At 41.9% G+C, this 22,581-nt stretch overlaps 1 protein-coding gene across 1 annotated transcript in view; it reads left to right on the top strand.

The window, feature by feature from the left end:
• Positions 1 to 22,581, top strand: part of CDH13 (cadherin 13) — a 258,261-nt gene that overhangs the window by 201,093 nt on the left and 34,587 nt on the right. The window contains exon 6 of the mRNA XM_044270012.1: positions 11,303 to 11,445. Coding sequence (XP_044125947.1) covers positions 11,303 to 11,445 — 143 coding nt within the window. The remainder of the gene's footprint in view (positions 1 to 11,302; positions 11,446 to 22,581) is intronic.

Below are 22,581 nucleotides of genomic sequence, written 5' to 3'. Positions count from 1 at the left end.
ACACACAAATCCATTATGATGTTAAAAAAGAAGTAGACTGCTCACCTAATTTATTCCAGCACTGCCCCTTGTACATCGTGTCCTCACACTATTCATCTCTGGACATGATTATTGAAGGTTTGCACATCTAAGTCTTCATTTCCTGGGCTCCTTTCCTAGCTAGCCCTCTTCTGTCCTTCCAATTCTCTTTAATGGTCGCCCTGCGCAGGGAATTATGGCTAGGAGCATTTTCCTGGGGCTATAAAGAGCAAAAGATACAACTGCTGAATGTGTCTACTTGCAGCTGCTTTAGTAAGTGCTTTCCCTGCTGCTTTCATCCTGATTTTTGGATGTGCAACCAGCTATCATTCTGAATTTCTATCGATCCAACTGGCAAATGTAATTCGCGTTTTCTAGTTCCTATTTATTTCCATCCTGTTGAAAAATCCTCTCCCTCAGTGATCTGCAAAATCTGGATTTTCAATCATGAAAGTAGGAGAACAGAGTTTCCTGCTTCAGGGAAAGTAAGATATAAAATATATGATTGATAGAGCAGTATGGATGTACAAAAAGGTCGATGGGTTCCTTCAAAAAGTCACAACCCCTTCTGCATAAACAATGCTGCTTGCCACACTGGGTCCTGGTCAAAAGTAGTGAAGACCTTTTGTGGACTAGGACCTCTTGTCATTTTATCTGCAAAGGTCCTTGTGTCCTTCCTTACCTTTCCTCTTGACTCAACATATCCCAAGATGACCTTGAAAAAAAAAACATGATTTTCAGGAGGTGATTATGCTATATGTGTCTACACGTGACCACCCAGTGATTGTGATGTGAAGTGTGTCCTGTCGATAGTTTTGCTATTGCTATGATGGTCCTGATATTGAATTGAATTTGCATTGAGAGAAATTAGAGGGAAGGTAAGTGTGGACACACCTGTATGTAAATGTTCAGCCACATAATTACTGTGACCCTGTGGTAGCTATCAATGGGGATGACTCTTTCTGGTTTTATCATGACCGTGCTCTCACGCTCAAGTGACTTCCATATAAAAGTGGTCAAGTTTTGTGGAGAGGATCTTGATTGACCTGCTCAAATTCATGACCACATCTCCATCAAAGCTTAGATCCTGAAGTTGAACCTCAACGCTATTAAACACTCTTTGAATGAATAAAGCCATTGACCATAGGGCACCCCAAATATCAGTGTCTGACCTGTAGTATAGTAGCAAGCCTTCACCCCCAAAAAGTAGAGACTACAACATACTGTATGAGATGAGCAGCTCCATATTAAAGCTCTATTGTTTTGGAACAAGTGATGGAAGTGATGTTTGGATGACTTCTTGCAATTGCCCATGTGGTTTGATTCATGTGCGAGGCAAGAAAACAGGTTCAAGTGACCCTCCGGGCAGAAACTAAAGATGTTTGCCCAGAGGGATTTCATCTACACTACCCATTCACAGAGAGGATCATGTCAAGTGCTGCCCAGGACCAGAACCTGCAGCCATGTTTTTATGGATTTCTGGGGGAGGAGGGGATGCAAGTAAATATAACTTTGGAAGTGGCCAACTTGGTAAAATTTGGGTCACTTAAATCGAAATCCATGGTTTACCACATAGTAAAGCACATCATAGACTATAAATTCCAAAACAATGGTGTCTTTTCTTTTTTACAATTGGAAATAATTTCCAAGCGAGCACTTTCATTTCAGCCAGGCTGCAAATAATAGCAGCTATCAGCAATGATCTGCCTTTGGACTTTGCCGATAAGAAGAACCAGTTATTTTATCGTGAATTGTCTCCAGTCCCGAGCCGACACATTTCTACTTTATTTAGTAAGAAAACACTCAATCTTTTGAGTTGCATTACGTTAAAATGGGCGAACGTTGTGTTTTATACCTTTTCCTTTGTCTGTTTTTGCTTGGATCGGCACAGGAACAAATGCCTTTAATCAACCAAGTCCGTCGTATATGTTATCTGCAAGCATTGTGTATAGATCTGCGCAGGAAATGAGAATACCTTTCTTGTGCTATCAGTAAAACAAAAAGAATGTAACTTTTTATATTAATTCCTGGCGCATGGGCAGCAAAGATATAGGATATTTTAATAATGACTACTTCTATTCTGTGAGGACCCTGATGGACCTTCCAGCTGTATTTTGCTCTGCCTTCTCTATCCGCCAAAAAGTTCCAACCTGGTGGGGGAGAGGTGCTGCAGATGCAAAGGTGCATTAGCAATGTTTACAGATTTTACCAAATACTGCCTGCCCATACCTAATCTACTAATCATGTTCTAATTTGTGCTGTAACATCAGATTGTTTTAGGACTAGAGTCAGACTGGCACACCAGAGACTCTGGCACAATAATACAGGTCAAACAGACAACAGCCCATTTGGGTGGTGACTTTGGAGCCCCTTACTGTTTGTTACAGATTTAGACATGCAATAATAAAAGCAAAGATTACAATGTGATTAATAGAGAACATGGACATGTTTTATATATGTGGTGGACCAACAGAATCATCTTCTCTGCTAAGCCCAAGGAACCTCAGCCCCAGCACTGCAAAGGGCTTGGTACCCATCTTAGATGTCTTCCTACTTAGCAGTTGTTGGAAATAGTGGCCTGCTTTGGAAGCCCCCATTAATATTACATTACTTCAGCCTAACCAGCCATTTACAGTAGGACTGGTAGACAATTTGGGTACCTCCTAATTTCCCTAGATTGATGATATTGGGGAAGACAAGGATCAGATAGGTTAGAGTTAGGGATGAGTGAACTCGTAGAGCCCGAACTTCAGGTCAGGGGCATTGCTAGGGTCTCAAAAGATCCGGGGCCCAAGCCTCAATGCATATGGCCCAATTTTCTAAGTTGACCAACCGACCCCTAAGCCCGCTATAGCTATACAGCTATACAGCAGCAAGTACCTCTCACATCCAGTTCCTCCCACCAATAGTAATTCCCTTCTAGAATGCCCTCATTAGTAATACTGCCCCCTACAGTGCCCCCAACTTTGATAATGCTCCCCAGGTGTGCCCGTATTAGTTGAAGAGCCCTCCAATATTAATAATGCCCTTACAGAGCCCCCTGTAGAAATAAGGCCCCCCTATTGTTCCTCCAGTGGTAATAAAGCTATCTACTGACCCCTCAGTAGTAATAAGACCCCCATAGTGCTCATAGTAGAAATAATGCAGATCTATAAGTCCCTCCTATAGAGCCCCCAGTAGTAATAAGAACGCCTAATGTCTCCTGGATTTAAAATGCCCCCACAGTGCCCCCAGTATTTTTAATGACCCCTACTGTTATAATGCTCGCCCTGAAGCCCTCCCAGTATTTATAATGACCCCTACTGTTATAATGCTCACACTGAAGTGCCCTAGTATTTATATCGCCCCCTACTGTTATAGTGCTTGCCCTGAAGCCCTCCCAGTATTTATAATGCCCCCTGCAGTGCCCCTGTAGTTATATTCCTCCGTTTACGGTCCTCCAAAATTATAATTCCTCAGTCCCTCCTCCATACAGTCCCGTATAAATAAAATTATTTCCCTTCTCCGCAATAGAGTGCCATGTAAATATCATCACACCATCTCTCCAGCCCCCTCCAATATACAGTCCCATGCAAATAACATCCCTTTCTATCTACAGCCCCCTCTAAAATACACTCCCATATAAATAACATCACACCATCTCTCCTGCCCCCCTCAATATACAGTCCCACGTAAATAACATTACCCCCTAACCAGCCACCTTCAACATACAGTCTCATGTAAAGAACATAACCCCCTCCCCCAGTCACTTTCAACATACAGTCCCATGTAAATAAAAATCACCCCCTCCCCAGCCACCTCCAACATGCAGTCCCATGTGAATCACATTACCCCTCAACATTCAGTCCCATGTAAATAATATCACTCCATCCCACAGCCGCCTTCAACTTTCAGTCCCGTGTAAATAACATCATTCTACCCCACTGTCTCATGTAAATAACTTGCCTCCCTTCAGCCTTAACATACAGTCCCAGTTAAATAACTACAACTACCAACATTGCTCTGCCTCTCACACTGAGTAATCTACCCCTTCACTTACCTCTCCTCATGTAGCAGACCTCACCACAGCACCTTCCCAGGACTTCTCTTCACTGCTGAGTCGTCCTCTCCTGCACTGGTCTCATGACGGTGACATCATCGCAGGTCCTTTTAAGATACTGCATTTAGCACTGATCACATGACCTGTGATGTCTTCACAGGTCCTTCAGCTCTTGCAGGGCATTAGATTCAATTGTATTGTCCGTCCTGCGGATGGCAATACAGTTGTATCTAGCCGGCAGGCAATACATTCGGGGCCTGGGAGAAAACATAAGGGGCCCAGGCCCCAAATGTTTTAACCTAGCAACGCCCCTGCTTCAGGTCAAAGTTTGGGTTCGGGACCTGAACTTGAGCCCGAACTGCATTGAAGTCATTGTGGGTCCTTTGGCATGTTCTGCTGAAAGAACATTGAAGACTCTGCGGCAGCGCAATCAAGTGGATGAGGTGAGTTGTTGTTTGTTGTTTGTTTTTTACCCCAAAATGGCCATATTCTTTTGCATTCTGTATTAAGAATGCTATTATTTTCTGCTATAGCCAAGTTATAACGGAAAAATCACCTGAACACCGAACCTGAACCCGGACTTCAGTGAAAAAGTCTGAGTTCGGGTCCGGGTACCCGAACTTACAAAGTTTGGTATGGACCCAAACTTTGCAGTTCAGGTTCGCTCATCCCTAGTTAGATTTCAACATCTGGTTACATGCGCTGCTGCAGCCATTGACTGTCCATCACATTAATAGGTCATGGGTTGCAGCAGTACACGAGACCATCGTCAAACTGGATGTTAACCGGCAGGACCACAGTGCTTTAGTGGGGGTAAGAAGGAGCCTTGTGGCAGGAGGCAGGTACACACATGCCTCTCTCTGCAGGTCCAGCGACATGTATGTTTACGTAGGGAGGGGGAGTCTGGCTGAAAGGCTCCCGAAGGCGAACAACCCCTTTAAGCTAAATTATGATCAAACTGATACAAATATGCGTCAAATGAGTTTAGGAACTGTCAGGGAACTAGAGATAAGGGCTACAGATCGAGCCATAAGAGCAGCTAATTTTTTTTTGACACACTGAAACTGAAAACTGTAGAAGAAATATTAAGAATTTTTAATAAAGAGATTGAAAATAATTTAAAGGGTAACTGTCATGTTTTCATCAAAAAATCCATTTTGGCATATGTTACTGCTGCAGCAGCATTATGCATAAAGCAATCTTTCGTTTCTTCACTTACCACTGTTTTTATTGAGTTTGTCCCTTAGTTACAGCTGTTTAAACATTTACAATATGAGGACCTTCTGAAGATGGCTCCTCTGCCAGTTCTCTGAGGCCAAAACTGCTTTCCCTCACTTCCCATACACACTTGCTGTAGCCAGCAGCTCCCTGCCAGCCAATCAGATTGGATTACTGAGAGACACGCCTCCTCACTCTGAAGCCTAATGCAGGCATGCAGTGTGAAGGACCGCCCCTCTGTCTTCTGTTTACATTAAGTTGGGAGACAGATGAGCCCTAGTAATGGTCTTTTAAAGGAAGCAATGGAAAGGGACAGAGGACATTAATGAAAGCTGTTATTATAAGGTAATTACCGATCTTTTGACAATCATTGACAGACTAACTTGGGTATACATGGCTAGCTCTAATAAACTGGCAAATAAAAAAAATATGACCGTTACCCTTTAATAAAGAAATTGAAATACTAATTTTTGCAATAAAAAAAAAATCTGAGGTGTCTCCTTTAATGCTTTTTTTGGATAAAGAACAAACCAAAGAACAGACTTTATCATTTCCCAGTTACTTTTTTATGCTCCAGTAAAATTGCCGGAGACGCGCTACCTATTATCCACAGTGCACTGTACTAATACAGGATTGATATAAATGAGAGACTGCATTGAATTGTAAAACAGTAAATGGATATTATGTTGTTGTGGAATAAACCGTGTAACCCTGACAAACAATGACATTGTAACGAATGGGATTTTGGCAAATGCGACTGCGGTTTTTGCGTTGCTCGGTGATAGCGGAGGAGCATGACAGGGGGATGTTTACCATTGTTATGATTTCATTAGTCGCCTGTTTTTTCTCTCAAGGATGGGATCTGAGTGAATAATTGAGCATTGTTTTAGGACTCTTTGAAGATAAATCTGCTACAAAGCGAATGATAATTCTCAGTGTTTAAATCACAGCAAAAAAAAAAAAAAGAATAATTATTGTCATTCTAAGAATCTGCAGTCAAATGTCGTCTGCCAAAAGAGAAGGAAAACAGATCATAATACCGCGTGCATAAGATGTTGAGGAGACGCGCCACTTAGCGGCATGACAGCCATTTTGAGGGCTATTTGACGGGAGTTTATTAATGACATCACTGGTATACTAATGACATCAAAGGTTCCAACGTGGTATTGATGACATCGCTTGTAACAAGATACCATTGTGTTATTGACAATATCATTACAGTAATAAGATGTTAACGCATCTTTCATGACATTGCTGGTAACAGGTTGCCAAGGTGTTACTGATGACATCACTGGCAACAAGATGTTAGTTAATCCCTGATGACATAACTGATAAAAAAGGTGCTAATTATAACATCACTGTGAACAAGTGACAAGCCAACGCATCAGTGAGTAATAAGAGGTTAGTGATACGATGCTGATGGATCACTGTAAATAAATGCCGGTCTGTTATTGATTAGTGATGAGCGCCAGGGGTCATATTCGAATTCGCGACATTTCGAGAATATTTAGCAAAATATTCGTTGAATATTTGCAAATTTAAATATTCGTTATATTCTACGATTTTTTTCACTCGAAAAATCGGCAAGGTAATGATTGTGTACTATGCGAATTTTCGTAATTCGAATTTTCGGATTCTAATTTTTTTTATTGCGAATTTTTCAACTTACAACTATTAGACAAAGATTATAGCACCATATTAGATAAATTGCTCTATATTCGATTTTTTTTCCGAATATTCGCTATATTGCTATAACTTTGTTTTTTCGAATATTCGTAATATTCTAAAACAAGAATATATAGCAATATAGCGAATATTCAAAAAAAACGAATATAGAACAATTTAGCTAATATAGAGCTATAATCTTCTTTGTCTAATAGTTGTAATTTTTTTCTCATCTGAAGTTCAGATTTGAAAAAAATTACAACTATAAAAAAAAAAGATTATAGCACTATATTAACTAAATTGCTCTATATTAGTTTTTTTTTGTTCGCTATATTGCTATAATTTTGTTTTCTGAATATTCGTAATATTCTAAAACAAGAATATATAGCAATATAGTGAATATTCGAAAAAAAGCGAATATAGAGCAAAATTCGCAAACACTACTACTCCTAAAGTCAAGTATATTGCAGCCTTCTTATTGGCCCACAAGCTAGAAGCAGGGAGGGATCATGTGTACTAATTTAAAATAAAAAAATCGAATAAAAAAAAATTGATTTTTTTTCTCGAAATTACGAATATATATAACTATATTCGAAATATTTGCGAATTTTCGAAGTACCTATATTCGCGATAAAAATTTGAAATTCGAATATTCGTGATCAACACTATTATTGATGACATCACTGAGCACAAGATGCTAACATGTCTTTAAAGGCATCATTAGTAACAAGCGGCAAACGTGTCACTGATGACCTCACTGGTACAAGATGCCAGTATATCAATAATGACATCACTGGTAACAAAATGCCTGATGACATCGCTGATAAGAAGTTGCCAATGTGTCGCTGATGACATCTCTGTTAACCCAATACCAATCTATCACTGATGACATCACACTGAGAACAAGAGACCAATCTATCACTGACCACATCCCTGGCAACCAAATGTCAATATGTTAGTGATGACATCACTGGTATCAAGATGACATCCAATTGCTTTGCATCCATCCCAAGTGTTTTCCTCCCTGATATCCACTCACCTTCTTGGGGATCCCAGGCATCTCCGATAAGAAGATCCCCTCTGATCCCGTGGCTGCAGACCATTTCCAGGTTTTCAGGTTCCTCCTGATGAGCATATATTAGAGTTGTGCCTAACATTAGCACAACCCTACAAGGTGAGCCTTACAATTTATCATTTTTTTACCCTTTGGTTCTCGCAGAATTACCCGATGGCGCGCACATCTGTTTAATTACAGTACAAACCAAGCCTGCTTACAGAATCCATACAATAGAGGCAGACTATAGGACTTCTAAAGCACATTGGGGAAAAAAGAAGGCCCAAGTTAGCTAGTTATATGTTTATGGTAATGCAAGCAAGAGGAGGAATTGGTCCAAACTCCATAAAAAAAAGCATGGAGGGCAACACAAACACCTAACCCCTCTGTCATGGGTAGAAAAACTTTGTACTATGATCTCCATGTTATGCCTTGCTATAGTGCCCTCTCTCTTTTAGTATGCCCCCACACCTGGTGGTCATGGCAAGTGTGACATTTTTGTGCATTATCCCCTCGCCTTGACCAAAAAGTTGACTTCATAGTGTTAATGCTTTTCATGAGGCCACCTTGCATGAGCAGGGGTAACATTTTAAGGGCTTATCATACCGTATTCAATCAAATTCTGAACCTCTTTTCGACTTCAACTCTTCAACACTTTTATTGCAGCTCATCTTTTGTGTTTACGTCTTCGAGTGACCATGAACTGAATCTTCTTCTCTCAATGGGGAAAAAAAAAAAAACCTCACAATGAATTTGTCTGGATCTGCTTCCCACATGCTGCTGAAAATGACTAATTAACTTGGCAAATGCCTTTAATTCAACAATAATTTGGCGGCCCATCGCTGGTGAATTGAACATTTTCAATATGGTTCACTTTGCTGTCTTTTGTCCTCCCTCCTTTTTCTAAACTATTGGCTACGTCGGATGGCTTCAAGTAGGATGTGCCTGGCAGTCTTCTTTTCTCTAAAATGTAAATTCATGATTCTTTTGGTCTCATGCCTGGCTGTCTGGAGCTTTCTCTCCGACCTTATGGCTGAAGCCTAGCCGACGGCGTTCCGATCTTATACAAACCGGTTCAATACCGCTTACAAAGCTGATTATCCATATCTTTCATTCCATTATGAGGAGCTTCTACATGCCGATCATTGACATCTGGCATCACATTCTTTATCACTATTTTCAGTTGTTTTAGTGCTGATTGTAGACCTACTAGGATTCCTTGACTGTTGGGAGGGTTCCATGTTACAGTTGAGCCTAATGGATTTCCATTGACCTATAATAGGATCTGTAGGTAATGAGCAATTCAAACCTGATTGAACAGAACCCTGAGATCAGTGTGAACCGGGTCTTACTAAGCAAAATGCAACACTGCATAGGTCCATGCTGCAACTTATCCATACTGGCTCCTCTATAGTCAGCTGTGCATGTGTGGCCACCCTCCATTCACCGCTATGGGAGTTCTGAAAATAGCTGAGCACTGACTTTTCTAGCTTGCTCTCCATTCACTGCTATGGGACTTCTGGAAATGGTCAAGCATGCTCACTTAGTTATTTCAATAAAGAGACTTAGTTCTTTGCAACAAGGAGTGGTTCTGGACATCATTCAAGGTTTTGTTTTATGGTTTGACCCTCATGTTTCCATGACTCACTTCTGCCTACAGGTGCCATGTCCTGTAGCTGACCGTTTTTTGACTATAAAAGAATATGGCGGCTCCTATGAACATCTGATGAGTAGAGTTTAGGTGTTGGTTCAACCCATAACCACTTTGTCAACTAATTTTGCAACGTCAGATGTTCCTCTAATTTGGTCACATTTCCCGAAACATTGGTCAAGTTGTTGGATTCATCTGTGGTCATTGTGGTGATTTAAGATATCTAACTAGATACATTTTTTGGTTGGCTGGATACATAGATACTAGGGATGAGCAAATCAATTCTAAAATTTGACAATTTTTTTCACGACATTCGGGTTCGACAGAATTTAACATTTTGAATTTTGCTTCAGGAGAATAGTGAGCGAGATGTCCTGACAATCAGAGACCTTGTCAGGTAGTATTTAGTCAGACCTGAATGAAATGAGATAACTGATCCAGCCCCAAATCGAATTTTAGGACGTTCGCTCATCTTTGGTAGATACATGTAGACCATTTCGACCTTCATCACTGACAATTGAACAATTAACAGTTAACTCTTTTAACAGTGCCTTATGAAAGTTATTTAACCTTTTCTTACTCTAGGTAATTGTGGTTTGCCCAGTGCATGAGGATTTATGGAGTCCGATTGCCATGGTCGCATATAATATAATCAGTTATAAGGTTGCTATGTTACATTGTGCGGCCCCGTGATGAATGGCTTGTGGTTTTATATTATAATCATTACCTCTAGTGTCTTGTTTTTACTACCTAATAATCCCGTCTGGTTTTATGGAAGCAAGTGCGTTTTCAGGAATGCATTTCCTTTTTACTACCCGCATGTGGGAGCTCAGTGCCATGTGGAAAAGTGAGATGAGGACAGAGCTATAAGTGGAGCCAAGCAGGCATGAATTAACCACTGCTGCTCCCCACGTCCTTTATCCTCCATCTTGGAACCGATTGTGTCTATTTGGTGGGCTTTTCAAGGATAAAGATCATCTTCTATGCTCTTTTCGCATGCAGTGGTGCACAGATTTTGTAATCAAGGAACATGATTATATGGCGGATCTTATAAGGACAGAAGGTAGTCAGAAGGTTAATTTAGATACAGACAGGGATAATTATAAAATAGCCAAAGAAGAAGCCTTACTTTCCTGTCCAATGCTCTACCATTCTGGTGCATCTGCTTCCGTGCATTGCAGTGACCACTTTATGTGGCCTCAGTGGTCCAGGTGGGGTAGTCAGGTACAGGAGGTCTCTCTGTTGCAATAATGTCCTAGACTATCCCACGGGACTTCTGAGGCCAATAATTGATTGCAGTGACGGCCTCACCAGTTGCATCCCCATTGCAGGAATCAAAGCCAGGTGAGGAGCATAGGAACTGTGCAGATATTGGACCTGTAACTAAGGCTTCATTTTATGCTTTTACCAAAATATTTGGAGGCTCGGGGAGCCCTTTCTAAGGTGGAATTATTCAGACCATGTTGCAACAGCTTTTGGAGCTAAAGCTAGAAGTGGTTTCGGAAATATAAAAGAATGTCTTCTACTTCTCAATCCTACTGGAGCTACTGTACTTCTAGTTTTGGGTCAAAAGAAATTTACAAAATTATTGCTACTTAGAGATAATGTCTTGCATCAGTAGAGATGTATAAATGTGTCTTCTGTTGTGTTATTGCAGGTTCTCCATGCTAAAGGATGATGCAGGCTGGCTCTCCATTAACCCAGTGAATGGAACAGTCAACACAACGGCCCCACTCGATCGGGAATCCTCATTTGTTCACAACAGCACTTACACCTCCCTGATCCTAGCAATAGACAACGGTGAGTACTGAGCATCCTGTGTGCTTCTCTATGGCAGTGTGCAAAGGGGAATTGACATTTTTAAGGCAAAATCTGTCCCCTGGCAACTCTGAAACCGTCTCACAGGAAATGGGGGGCATTTCAGAGCTAGCTGACATCCTGAGCCTGACAGAAGAACTGTTTCTATATAGCTTCTGAACATCACAGGAGCCTCGTCTGTCTGTAAGTTTGAGATATCCTCCTTGTCAGGTTTCTGAGCCCCCTAGAAGAAGACAAACATAGAGGGATGTAAGGGAAGTGAGGTCACTATGTACAGTACTGGCATATTCAAGAACAGGGAGACATCCACTGCTTGTGAGAGAAATGCATCTAGTTGTGCTGCTGAAACAGGGAATAAAATGGCTGAAAGAGACTTTAGGGAAGCCCAGACATAACAGTCCCTTCGCGATTACGATTGTACAAGCATTATACATAATTCAAACTTTGGTACAGATGTAATAGAGTTAATACAAATGCTTAACTAGATGCGTTAACTAAACTAGTTGTGTTAAGCCAACTTCTTCAATTGGTTTTCATTGGCCCCGCTGCTCAGTTGTGGCTCTTTCACCCCTCATCAGTCTGCAGATGGTAACATCCAGAATGCACCGGGGTCACATGTCCTGCTGCAACCAGTCAGTGATATGTCCCACAGATGGAATGTGACCGAGTGACATGACGCTTTGGGAGCACATTACTGCTGTGGCTAGTCATAGGCAGACATGGCCCCATCCATTTCAGAAGCTGAGAAGTAAGCACAATGACCCGGAGGAGCAGCAGGGAACAAGCAAGTATGTTTCCCCCCACAAGTCCGCCAGGGAGGTTGGACAACTCCCATAAAGTTATAATTCACAATTTTTTTTTTACAGTTTAGAAGAGAGCCTTTAAAATGTCCTGTTGTTTCCATGCCGTTGCTTTTGTTCCCGGCGCTCCCATTCCTGCTAGGCCTGTAGAGAGCCCTTTTTTAAATAGATCTGGCTTCTCTCACCTCATGATCAACTGTCCTCATGAAGGGAAGCCACATCTAGGCACTCATGTAGCATTACATGGTGCTGTTCAAATGTAGGTCCATCCATGTACAAAATGCATGGGAACCCAAGAATGGGCGCCATCCTAATAGGGCATATGGACATGGGGTACCATGCTGAGACAACCCGTTCAGTCTAGTTGTTACCTTGCAGCACACCCTCCAGAAGCAGAATGGTTAAATTGTAGACTGCACAATGAAGTACTTAATAAGACCATGTATACCCCATACATTGCCGGGTAGTGCACAGGTTTCATAGGTGACCTTTCCTGAAGTGCCACTTGTGCATGAAAAACTCTAGCTTCAAATTTTATAATGAAAGGTTTTGAACTTCAATCCTCCTGCATCTGCACAGTGGAGAGCCTGTCCACATCTGCTACATGAAAAGATGGAGGCCCAGGGTTACAGATGGTCGAATGCATCATGTAATCTCATGCTTTCAAATAAAGATTGCTGTTGAAGTCTATTTTATCTCTATTTTCTGTTCCGTTGGATGCAGTCTATTGTTCTCTGTTATCAGCACAGAAGAGTAACCTGAAGCTCCTGAGCTGAATGCAAAACCTGTTACAAGGCTCCCGGAGCACCTCGATTTCTGCCACAGATTTCACCCTTTGCAATGCAGATCGCTATTTTATATAACGTGTGTCCATTGCTGAGATCCTTATACTTACATACTGTACGTGCCTCAATCAACCATAACATTAAATCCAGTCCAATAGTGTGTGGCACCAAAATAGCTCTGTCCTGTTGACACATAGACTCTATAAGAGCTCTGGAGGTTTCCTATGGGATCTGGCACCAAGTCGTTAGCAGCAGATCCTGTAAGTTGCTTGGTGCGGCCTCCATATTTCAGTCATGGGATTGAGACTTGGGGACACTGGAGGCCAAATCATCACCTTAAACTCTTTGTCATGTTCCTCAGACCATTCCTGAACAATATATACAGTGTAGTTGGGGTATCAACCTGATGAAAGAGGCCACTGCTATTGAAAGGCACCACTGCCATTAAGGAGGCTGTTTGTCTGTACAGTGTTTAGGTAGGTGGGACGTGTCACATCCACATAAATGTAATAACTCAAGGTATCCCAATAGAACACTACCTCCGTAGGTTTGCCTTTTCTCTTAGTGCATCCTGGTGCAACCTCTTCCCAGTTGAGTGAAGATTGCACACCCAACCACTCACACAACCTAAACGTGATTAGACCATGCCACCTTCTTCTAATACCACAGTACTGATGCTCATGTGCCTATGGTAGGTGCCTTCAGTGATGGTCAAGGGTCAGCCTAGGCACTGTGACCGATATGTGGCTACACAGCCCCATACACAGCAAGCTGTGATGTCCTGTGTGCCCTGACACCTTTCTAACATAGCTAACCTTCATTTTTTTAAGCAATTTTCTCTACAGAAGTTCTTCTGTAGAATCAGACCAGTCGGGCTAGCTTTCACTCCCCATGCATATTAGTGAGCCTTGTTTGCGTAAGACCCTGTTTTTGGTTCACCAGTTGTCCTTCCTACCATTCTTGGTAGGTAACAATCATTCTATAATATAATGTGAAAACCCCACAGGACCTGGCATTTTGGAGATGAATTGACCCAGTTGTCTTGGCCCATGTCAAAGTCATTGAGATCTACTTAAAGGTTAGAAACACTGGCACTTTGCTTATCAGCTATACTCACAGAAGGGTACAGAGCTTTATGGTTAGAGTAGCCTGGAATACTCCTTAGTGATTACAGTTCTGTGGTAGGCACAGCGCTTAATGGTTACAGTCGTCTGGCAGGCATATGGGTTAGTGGTTACAGTTCTCGCAGAGGACTATCCCTTGGTGCTTTTCTCTGACGAGTACACAACTTGGTAGTTATAGGTCTTTTGCAGGAACATTGCTTAGTGGTTACTGTTCTGTGTAAGAAATATAGCTTAGTGGTACAGTTCTCTGGTGGGCACAAGTGGTTATTGTCAAGGTAACATGGAAACACAAAGCAGCTGTAGCTTGTCTACTTTAACTCAACCCATGGCACATTACACACACTGTAAGTCATCCGGAGCCACTCAACGACTTCTCTGAATCATTGTCAATCACTGAGGACTTTCTCACCCAAGCAACAAAGCAGTCCAATACATTGAAAGCAGTCTGCAACACTTTGCAGAACCACCAGGTCACTGCCTCTCTTAATGGTGTGCACTGGAAGGACCCCCAGCTTGCCAGCTTGACCTGGACTTTGCTGAATTTAGAGGTTGCTGCTCTCTCTATCACTGCTCACAGCCCAGCATCGGCCCGTGTAAGAAGAACCTAACTGGCGATTTTGCAACCACAGAGTCACAGTTAAAAGTCCAGTACCTGAAAATGAAACTCAAAGGACATGTTATCTATCTGATATTCTTTCTGAAGGCAGCATAAACTGCTGACAGAGTCCCTGGTTAAAATGTTCAGTTTTGTGTATTGGTCTAGTGGTTTTGCTAAAATCACTACTAAGCAGCTTGAGTCCTCTCAGTACCATGCAGGAGTCTGGGAGTCCTCATATTCATGAGCTCCTAGCTCCAACCTGCTCCCCCTTCTTCAGAGCAGGGATGACGATGACCGCCCCCTTAAGGCACAGCTTCCCAGCCAATCAGCTTCTTGGAGCTCAATGGCATCTTCTTAAAAAGGGCCCTTTAAGATTTGCGCTCAGACTGTATCTTCCGCACTTGCTATTTTGTTTATTTTCAGTTGATACTTTCTTCATATTTTGGCTCGCATATCTGCAGCATCATTAATTCAAGTCAAGTAATTTCACCAGGGTCACGCTTGGTCTCAGAGGGCCTGTCTGAGTTTTGCAGATGCGCAGCTTTGTATTATTTGCATACAAATGTCTTTGCCTATGTTCGTAAATTTGCATGATGGAGCAAGTTGCTGTAAGCTGCGGTGATATTCATCAATACTTTCTATATTGTGCTGCCACGGCATTCTGACCTCAATCTCACTGCTTGGCTTCTCTTTCGGGAAAGCTGAATCTGCACTAGTTAAATCACACTGAAACAACTGGTGGCTCACCAGAGCATAGTAAGAGAAGGACATATCGGGACTCATAGCCCTACAATATCAGGGGCAGGGTCAAAAGAACAACAAGAATCAAGTCAGAGATTTACTGAACATAGAAGGAGCAGGTTCGTGATCAGCAAGAAGATGTAGGATACAAAGTACCTATAAGTATGGCTTCTCATTGTAGTGGTTTCTATGGGGGACCAATAGACTGAGAGCTGCCCGGACTTCGAGCCCATGCCTGGTACCATCGTAGATCCAGGCTCATTGACGTCACTAATGTAAAATAATCAAATGCACAGAGAAGTTCAAGTAGATGTCCTCACCATCTGCATGGATGGAAGCAATGTCTTTGGTGGTTTCAATAACCTATTTCTGAATTGTGACATCAAAACAGGAAAGGATCATTTATGACAAATCACTTGTCTTCTAAGTAATATGGGCTCAAGGCTTTTGCTTAAAGTAGCAATAACAGAGCAGCATGTCTGTCAGGTCTTCTATATGTGGACAGTATAACACAGAGTGGGAGATTCTGAACTTGGGGATATAGTTTTCTATGATTTGATTCAGTATTTACAGGTACAAATGCTGTCCGGATTTGCAGAGAAAACCTGTGAGTCCTACAATCCCCTTCAGACTCATAGAGAGAACCTGTGAGTCCTACAATCACCTCCAGACTCATAAAGAGAACCTGTGAGTCCTACAATCCCCTCCACACTAATAGAGAGAAACTGTGAGTCCTACAATCCCCTCCACACTGATAGAGAGAAGCTGTCAGACCCACAATCCCCTCCACACTGATAGAGAGAACCTGTGAGTCCTACAATCCCCTCCACACTCACAGAGAGAAACTGTAAGTCCTACAATCCCCTCCACATTCATAGAGAGAAGCTGTGAGTCCTACAATCCCCTACACACTCATAGAGAAAGCCTGTGAGTCCTACAATCCCCACCCACTCATAGAGAAAGCCTCTGAGTCCTACAATCCCCACCCACTCATAGAGAAAGCCTCTGAGTCCTACAATCCCCTCCACACTCATAGAGAGAACCTGTGAGTCCTACAATCCCCTCCACACTCATAGAGAGAAGCTGTGAGTCCTACAATCCCCTCCACACTCAGAGAGAACCTGTGAGTCCTACAATCCCCTCCACACTCATAGAGAGAAGCTGTGAGTCCTACAATCCCCTCCACACTCAGAGAGAACCTGTGAGTCCTACAATCCCCTCCACACTCATAGAGAGAAACTGTAAGTCCTACAATACCCTCCACACTCATAGAGAGAATCTGTGAGTCTTACAATCCCCTCCACACTCATAGAGAGAACCTGAGTCCTACAATCCCCTCCACACTCATAGAGAGAAGCTGTGAGTCCTACAATCCCCTCCACACTCATAGAGAGAACCTGAGTCCTACAATCCTCACCAACTCATAGAGAAAGCTTGTGAGTCCTACATTCCTACCCTCACATAGATAAATACTATAATTCCTGCTTCCCCCTGAACTCATAGAGAATGTCTGTGAGTCCTACATACCTCACCAACTCATAGAGAAAGCCTGTGAGTCCTTCTTCCCCCATCAACTCATAGAGAAAGCCTGTGAGTCCTGATTCCTCCATGAACTGATAGAGAAAGCCTGTGGTCCTACTTCCCCTTGCCCAGAGGTGCAAAAGTAGACCCCGTGACAATTATCTGTTTTTGGTGGAAAAGCAGCAAGATTTTATTGTGCAGTGACCAAAGAAAATGATGACCATGTAATTAGAGATGGCTTTGAGGTTCGCCCGGCGGTCGTTTCACGGCGAACTTTGCGTGTTCGCGATTCTCTGAACATGCGAACATATGGAGAAATTTGCGCCCGCCATATTCTTTTACATTGTGAACAACTTTGACCCATGACACATCAGGTGGTACAGGACAGCCAATGAAGACGTTTCAGCACATGGACATACCCCCTACCTTATTAGTAAACCTGATCTGGCCGCCATTTTACATTCAGTCTTTTGCCAGTGTAGGGAGAGGTTGCTGTGTGGAGCAGGGACAGGCTGATAGGGACACCAAACGCTAGCTAGTAGGGCCACAAAAGTCATTTTAAGGACTGGTATAGGTGTGCTATCGATAGGTGTGATACACAGAGGGGTGCAATATACTTATAATATACTGTTATAATGAGTCAAAAACACATAGATCTATATAGTGATCACCTGGAAGTCAGGGGCTGGGGGCTTACTAGGGCCATTTTTATATAGGGGGAATACAACAGTCACAGAATGCACACAGATTTGCGTTCACATTTAGTGATAGTATGTGATGGAAAATACCCTATAGTGACGTACCCACTCAGTGTACATAAGCATACACGAACAAAGGATAAACTGAGACTAGACGGGTATAGTAGCAAAATATACATATACTTTATTAGACAATACATAAAAAGTTAATTTATATGTGATGTATCACATCTCCGGAAAAAAGACTGCCAGTGGATCAAGTTGGGACATACACTCGTATATAGCAACTGGACAAACACAAAGTCCCATCCACTTGTAAAAAAGGACTAATGCCTCAATCTCAGCAAAAAAGTGCGTATGTGCATATTATCATCCATTATAAAAATAGAGATACAAAACCAAGTCCCATAGACATGCGTGAACATATATGTACATATCTGCCAGTGCCCTAAGAATAGAGCCATGTATGGGTACATATGCCTATACACATACGTACACACAGGAATCGATCACCTAAACAGCTGTATCTAAACAGATAGAATCAAAAAACCACAGGGATCGATCCCTGCAACAAATACAAGAGTAACTAAATTATATCACAAAGACATTGGTTTACAGAGCAAAGAGCAGCCTCACACTATGAAATTACATACCCATATAATGAAAAGCAGTCCAAACTCAGGACAGCCATAACTTATTTATATTTCAGTCTGCAGAGCTGTAGAAGGGCTTGTTTTTTTGCAAGACAAACTGTAGTTTTTATTGGTACAATTTTTGGGCTACAGCTTTTGATCACTATTATCCAACTTTTTGGGGGGACACGTTGACTAAAAAATGGTGAATCGTATGTTTGTATTGTTTTTTTTTTCATTACGGCGTATACCACGCAGGAACATTTTAAAAATATTTTAATAGTTCTGGCATTTTTGAATGCCACAATACCTGATACCTGTGTGTTTATTTTTTATATTTTTTTATATTTCTATATGTAACATTGGGAACAGTGACTTAAATTTTTATTTAAAACAACAACTTTTAGCCCCGTTAGGAGGACTAGAACCTGGGACGTTTTGATCCCTTGTCCCTTTCACCACACTAGAGATCTATTACGGTGAATGGGATTTTGATGCTCTCCCTGCTGAGCAGTGCCTCATGCACAGCTTAGCAGTCAGCTTACCACGGTAGGCTTGAGAACCTTCAGCAGGGCCCAGGCTCTTATGGTAACCGATCGGAACCCATGATTTCACTGCGCTGGCTCCAATTGGAAGGCAAAGGGGGCCGTATCCCTCTGCCTAACCTCACTGATGCCGTGATCACTGTTGAACCGGGTTGCCTGCTGCAATATAAAGCCGGTACCCGCCGCGTATGGGTCGGGCTCAGCACAGCAGCCTGGTCCATACAATTCCAGGAGCATAATGCCGTACATTAACCATACCATACGGTTAATATATTCCACTATAGCCTTCCCCCTTACATTATTCAATGAGTTTGTTCACCTTTATTATAAAAGTCCTCTAAAAACCCCTATCATTTTATTATTTCAGAGCACAGCATTACCTATAATATGCATGGCGGTATTAGCTGGGGTAAAAGCAGCGCCAATGTCACGCCGCCTGATTCATTCCAACATGTCCTGGATTTTTAGTGCTCTAAACACAGATTAATTGGCACATTCTGCTTCTACCTGTTTTTGTAGAAAACAGACAATTAGTTTTGATGGCAGTACAATTAATGTCCTTTGCTCGCGCTCGCCACTGCAATAATTAAGAATCCCGCTCCAGATGCAGCTCTTTTTTGCTATTTAAATCTCATAAATTGCCGGCAAAATATTACTTTAATATGTCATCACACAGTCTTGATTAAAAATTAAAGTGATGAAATCAGTATTTAATACAGTGGCTGTGCTCCAGCGCTTATTACCAGATCTGAAGATTTCCTATTTAAATTGCCACGTGCGAGGACACGATTACAATACCAGCAGCGCTATATATTTACTACAAGCAGATTTATAATTGTATGGGGCCAGGAACGTTATCGGCAGGTGTTTATCTAACCCTTCATCTGCCGAGGAGATGTGTCATAATCTTGTGCTTTTCTAGGCAGATCCCTTTAAATGATTACACCGACTGCACTCCCTAAAGGCGGTGCCATAACAGCATCAGAGATATGCTTTACAGCAGCCACATGGACCATAGGAACTTGTGACTGGAGATGACTTATGTAGTAGAGCAGTGTGGGCATGCTCTGTGACCTGTGCAGAAGCCATTGTGCAGGGAGGGGGAGGAGGGGAGCTGTGACCATCATCTATTGCAGTGTTTCCCAACCAGTGTGCCTCCAGCTGTTGCAAAACTACAACTCCCAGCATGCCCGGACAGCCTTTGGCTATGCGGGCATGCTGGGAGTTGTAGTTTTGCAACAGCTGGAGGCACACTGGTTGGGAAACACTGATCTATTGTGAATGGTGGCTCCATTGTAATCCTGTCTGTGATGATGATGAGATGACTGCAGGGAAGTGTCAGCCGAGTGATCAGTTCCAGTAATTTCTTTTCTTCTTTTTCTTTTTTTATACAGTTACCGTAGTAACATGGGACATTTTTAAAAAATAATCACCAAAATTATTTAAAATATGTTTAACATAAAAATTGGATCTAAGCAATAGGTCCGTTTCTGATGTCATTTTCTCAGCACATATCCATATTTCATCTCTCAGTTGTATGGATCCATAATGGAGCCACGTTGTACCCCCAAATGACCCCAATGTCATGTCTACAAAAAAACTGGACCACATTTTATAGGAGGAACTTTCCACGAAAATCATTGTAATATTTTGTAATATTGTGCAATATAGATGCACCCTAAGGCGGCATGCAGAATGAAAAGTATGAGGCTGCGGGGACTAACCTTGAAAGGATAACTTATTTTTAAACATTAGTGATACAGATTGTAAAGAAACAGACACCCGCTGGGACTGCCAGGTGGTGCTCAGTCCTAGAATACCCACTTTCCGGATATTCCGTAATATTGCAAAAGGGGATGCCACTTTATTACTTACTGATTTTATTATTAAAATAAGAGGCCAACAAAAATATTGACCTCAACATCACCTGGAATGAAGCCAAGATGGACTACAGCAGTGGTCACCAGTCTGAGTCTCTCAAGCTGTTAGGTACGCAGTAGTAGTTCCCCAGGGAATGTCAACTACAGGACTCTGTGCAGGAGCTGTCCAGCGGCAACAAGCACACAGCATGGGCCCATGGGTAGCGGATCATCCATAAGTGTCGTCTAGAGGTCTAGAGGTAACAGGGCTTTAACTAGTCAATGGCTGCCCATCTCTCCATCTGTCTAGGCCTCTAGAGCCAGCTTCATAGCATATTCATAGCACCAGGTTTTAGCTGACAGACAAATGTCAGGTAACGGTTCCAGGAGGCGGCAGCTGGAACTAACATAATAATAATGATATAAGTGTTAAAGGATAGACTATAAAATAAGACAATAAATGTTAAAAAATAAATAAAATAAAAATAACACCAAAAAAGTGAGTAAAATAAAATAAAAAATATCACATCTCAAAGAGTTGACGTGGCTACAGCCACTACGGAGTCCACTGGTTCTTTTGGTCACACAAGTGAGGTGTGATAACTAGTGTTGATCTCGAATATTCTAACTGCGAATATCGGCACTTCGAGAATTCGCGAAAAATTTCAAATATAGTACCATATATTCGTAATCGCGAATATTCTAGATTTTTTTCCAGCAGTAACCTCCCTTTTTGTGGGCCAATGAGAAGGCTGCAATACCTTTGTCAGAGCTTAGTAACATCCATAGCGACCAATAGGAAAGTTGCCGACCCCTTACTATATAGGAAACTCCCCAGCAGCCATTATCTGCCGTTTTTTGCAGTTCTGAGAGAGAGAGCAGTGTCATTGCTGTGCTTTCATCTGGATCCCTATTCAATTACATTAGATAGTTAGTTAGCTTATATATATATAATACAGATAGTTAGGTTAGATAGTGATATAGTGGAGCTAATAGGTTTCAGTGCAGGGTGTTAGGTAGTGTGATAGGGATTACTGTTTCTCTGCTGTCCATACATACATGCTACAGACATAGTGCTGTGATGTTGTGTGACAATACTTAGTGCACCAATCAGTAATATCTACTCAGACCTGATAAAACGTGAAGTTGCATGTATTGCACAAAAAATATGCGCATCATTAGTGCCGATTTGCGCAATCGTGAAAAATAATGACTGGAGATCACAAATTCTAAAATTCATGAATTTATTGCGAATATTATGTGAAAAATTTGTGAAATATTGCTAAAACGAATATTCCCTATGCCGCTCTTCCCTAATGATAACATTAAGTACTATTTACATCAGTGGGTAGCCCTAAACATCTGCTCTAGGACTGTCCTACACCCCCCCCCCCCCCCCATGGAGCAATAGAAAGCTACCGTTGTTATTGAGCCCGTGGGATGCATTTTAGGAAAATTCTGTCCAAGGTTCTTTCTTCTTTACAACTGGAGAAATGTTAGCCACCAAGTAAGGGGACAATTGGCAGTAGACTGTTTAGAAAGGATGCAAAACGCTTGGGAAGGATGAGCAACAAATTGTGATATTTCCTATTTACAGAACTGAATTTACCTACAGTGCATATAGCAGTCACCTTTCCCATGTCCTAATGGTGGCTCATGATACTCAGATACCTCCAGATCTTACAGTAGGGCTGAATTGCACAGTAACCAGACGGTTGCAAAACCACATAAATTAAGCATGTATCAACACATATATAAAGAGGCTCAGCAATAGCACTCCACCCCAATCAGATTCATTGCAACAGCTCCAAGTTA

This window comes from Bufo gargarizans, chromosome 10, assembly GCF_014858855.1.
Source record: "Bufo gargarizans isolate SCDJY-AF-19 chromosome 10, ASM1485885v1, whole genome shotgun sequence".
Taxonomy (NCBI): Eukaryota; Metazoa; Chordata; class Amphibia; order Anura; family Bufonidae; genus Bufo; species Bufo gargarizans.
This window is presented reverse-complemented; position numbering and strand designations above follow the sequence as displayed.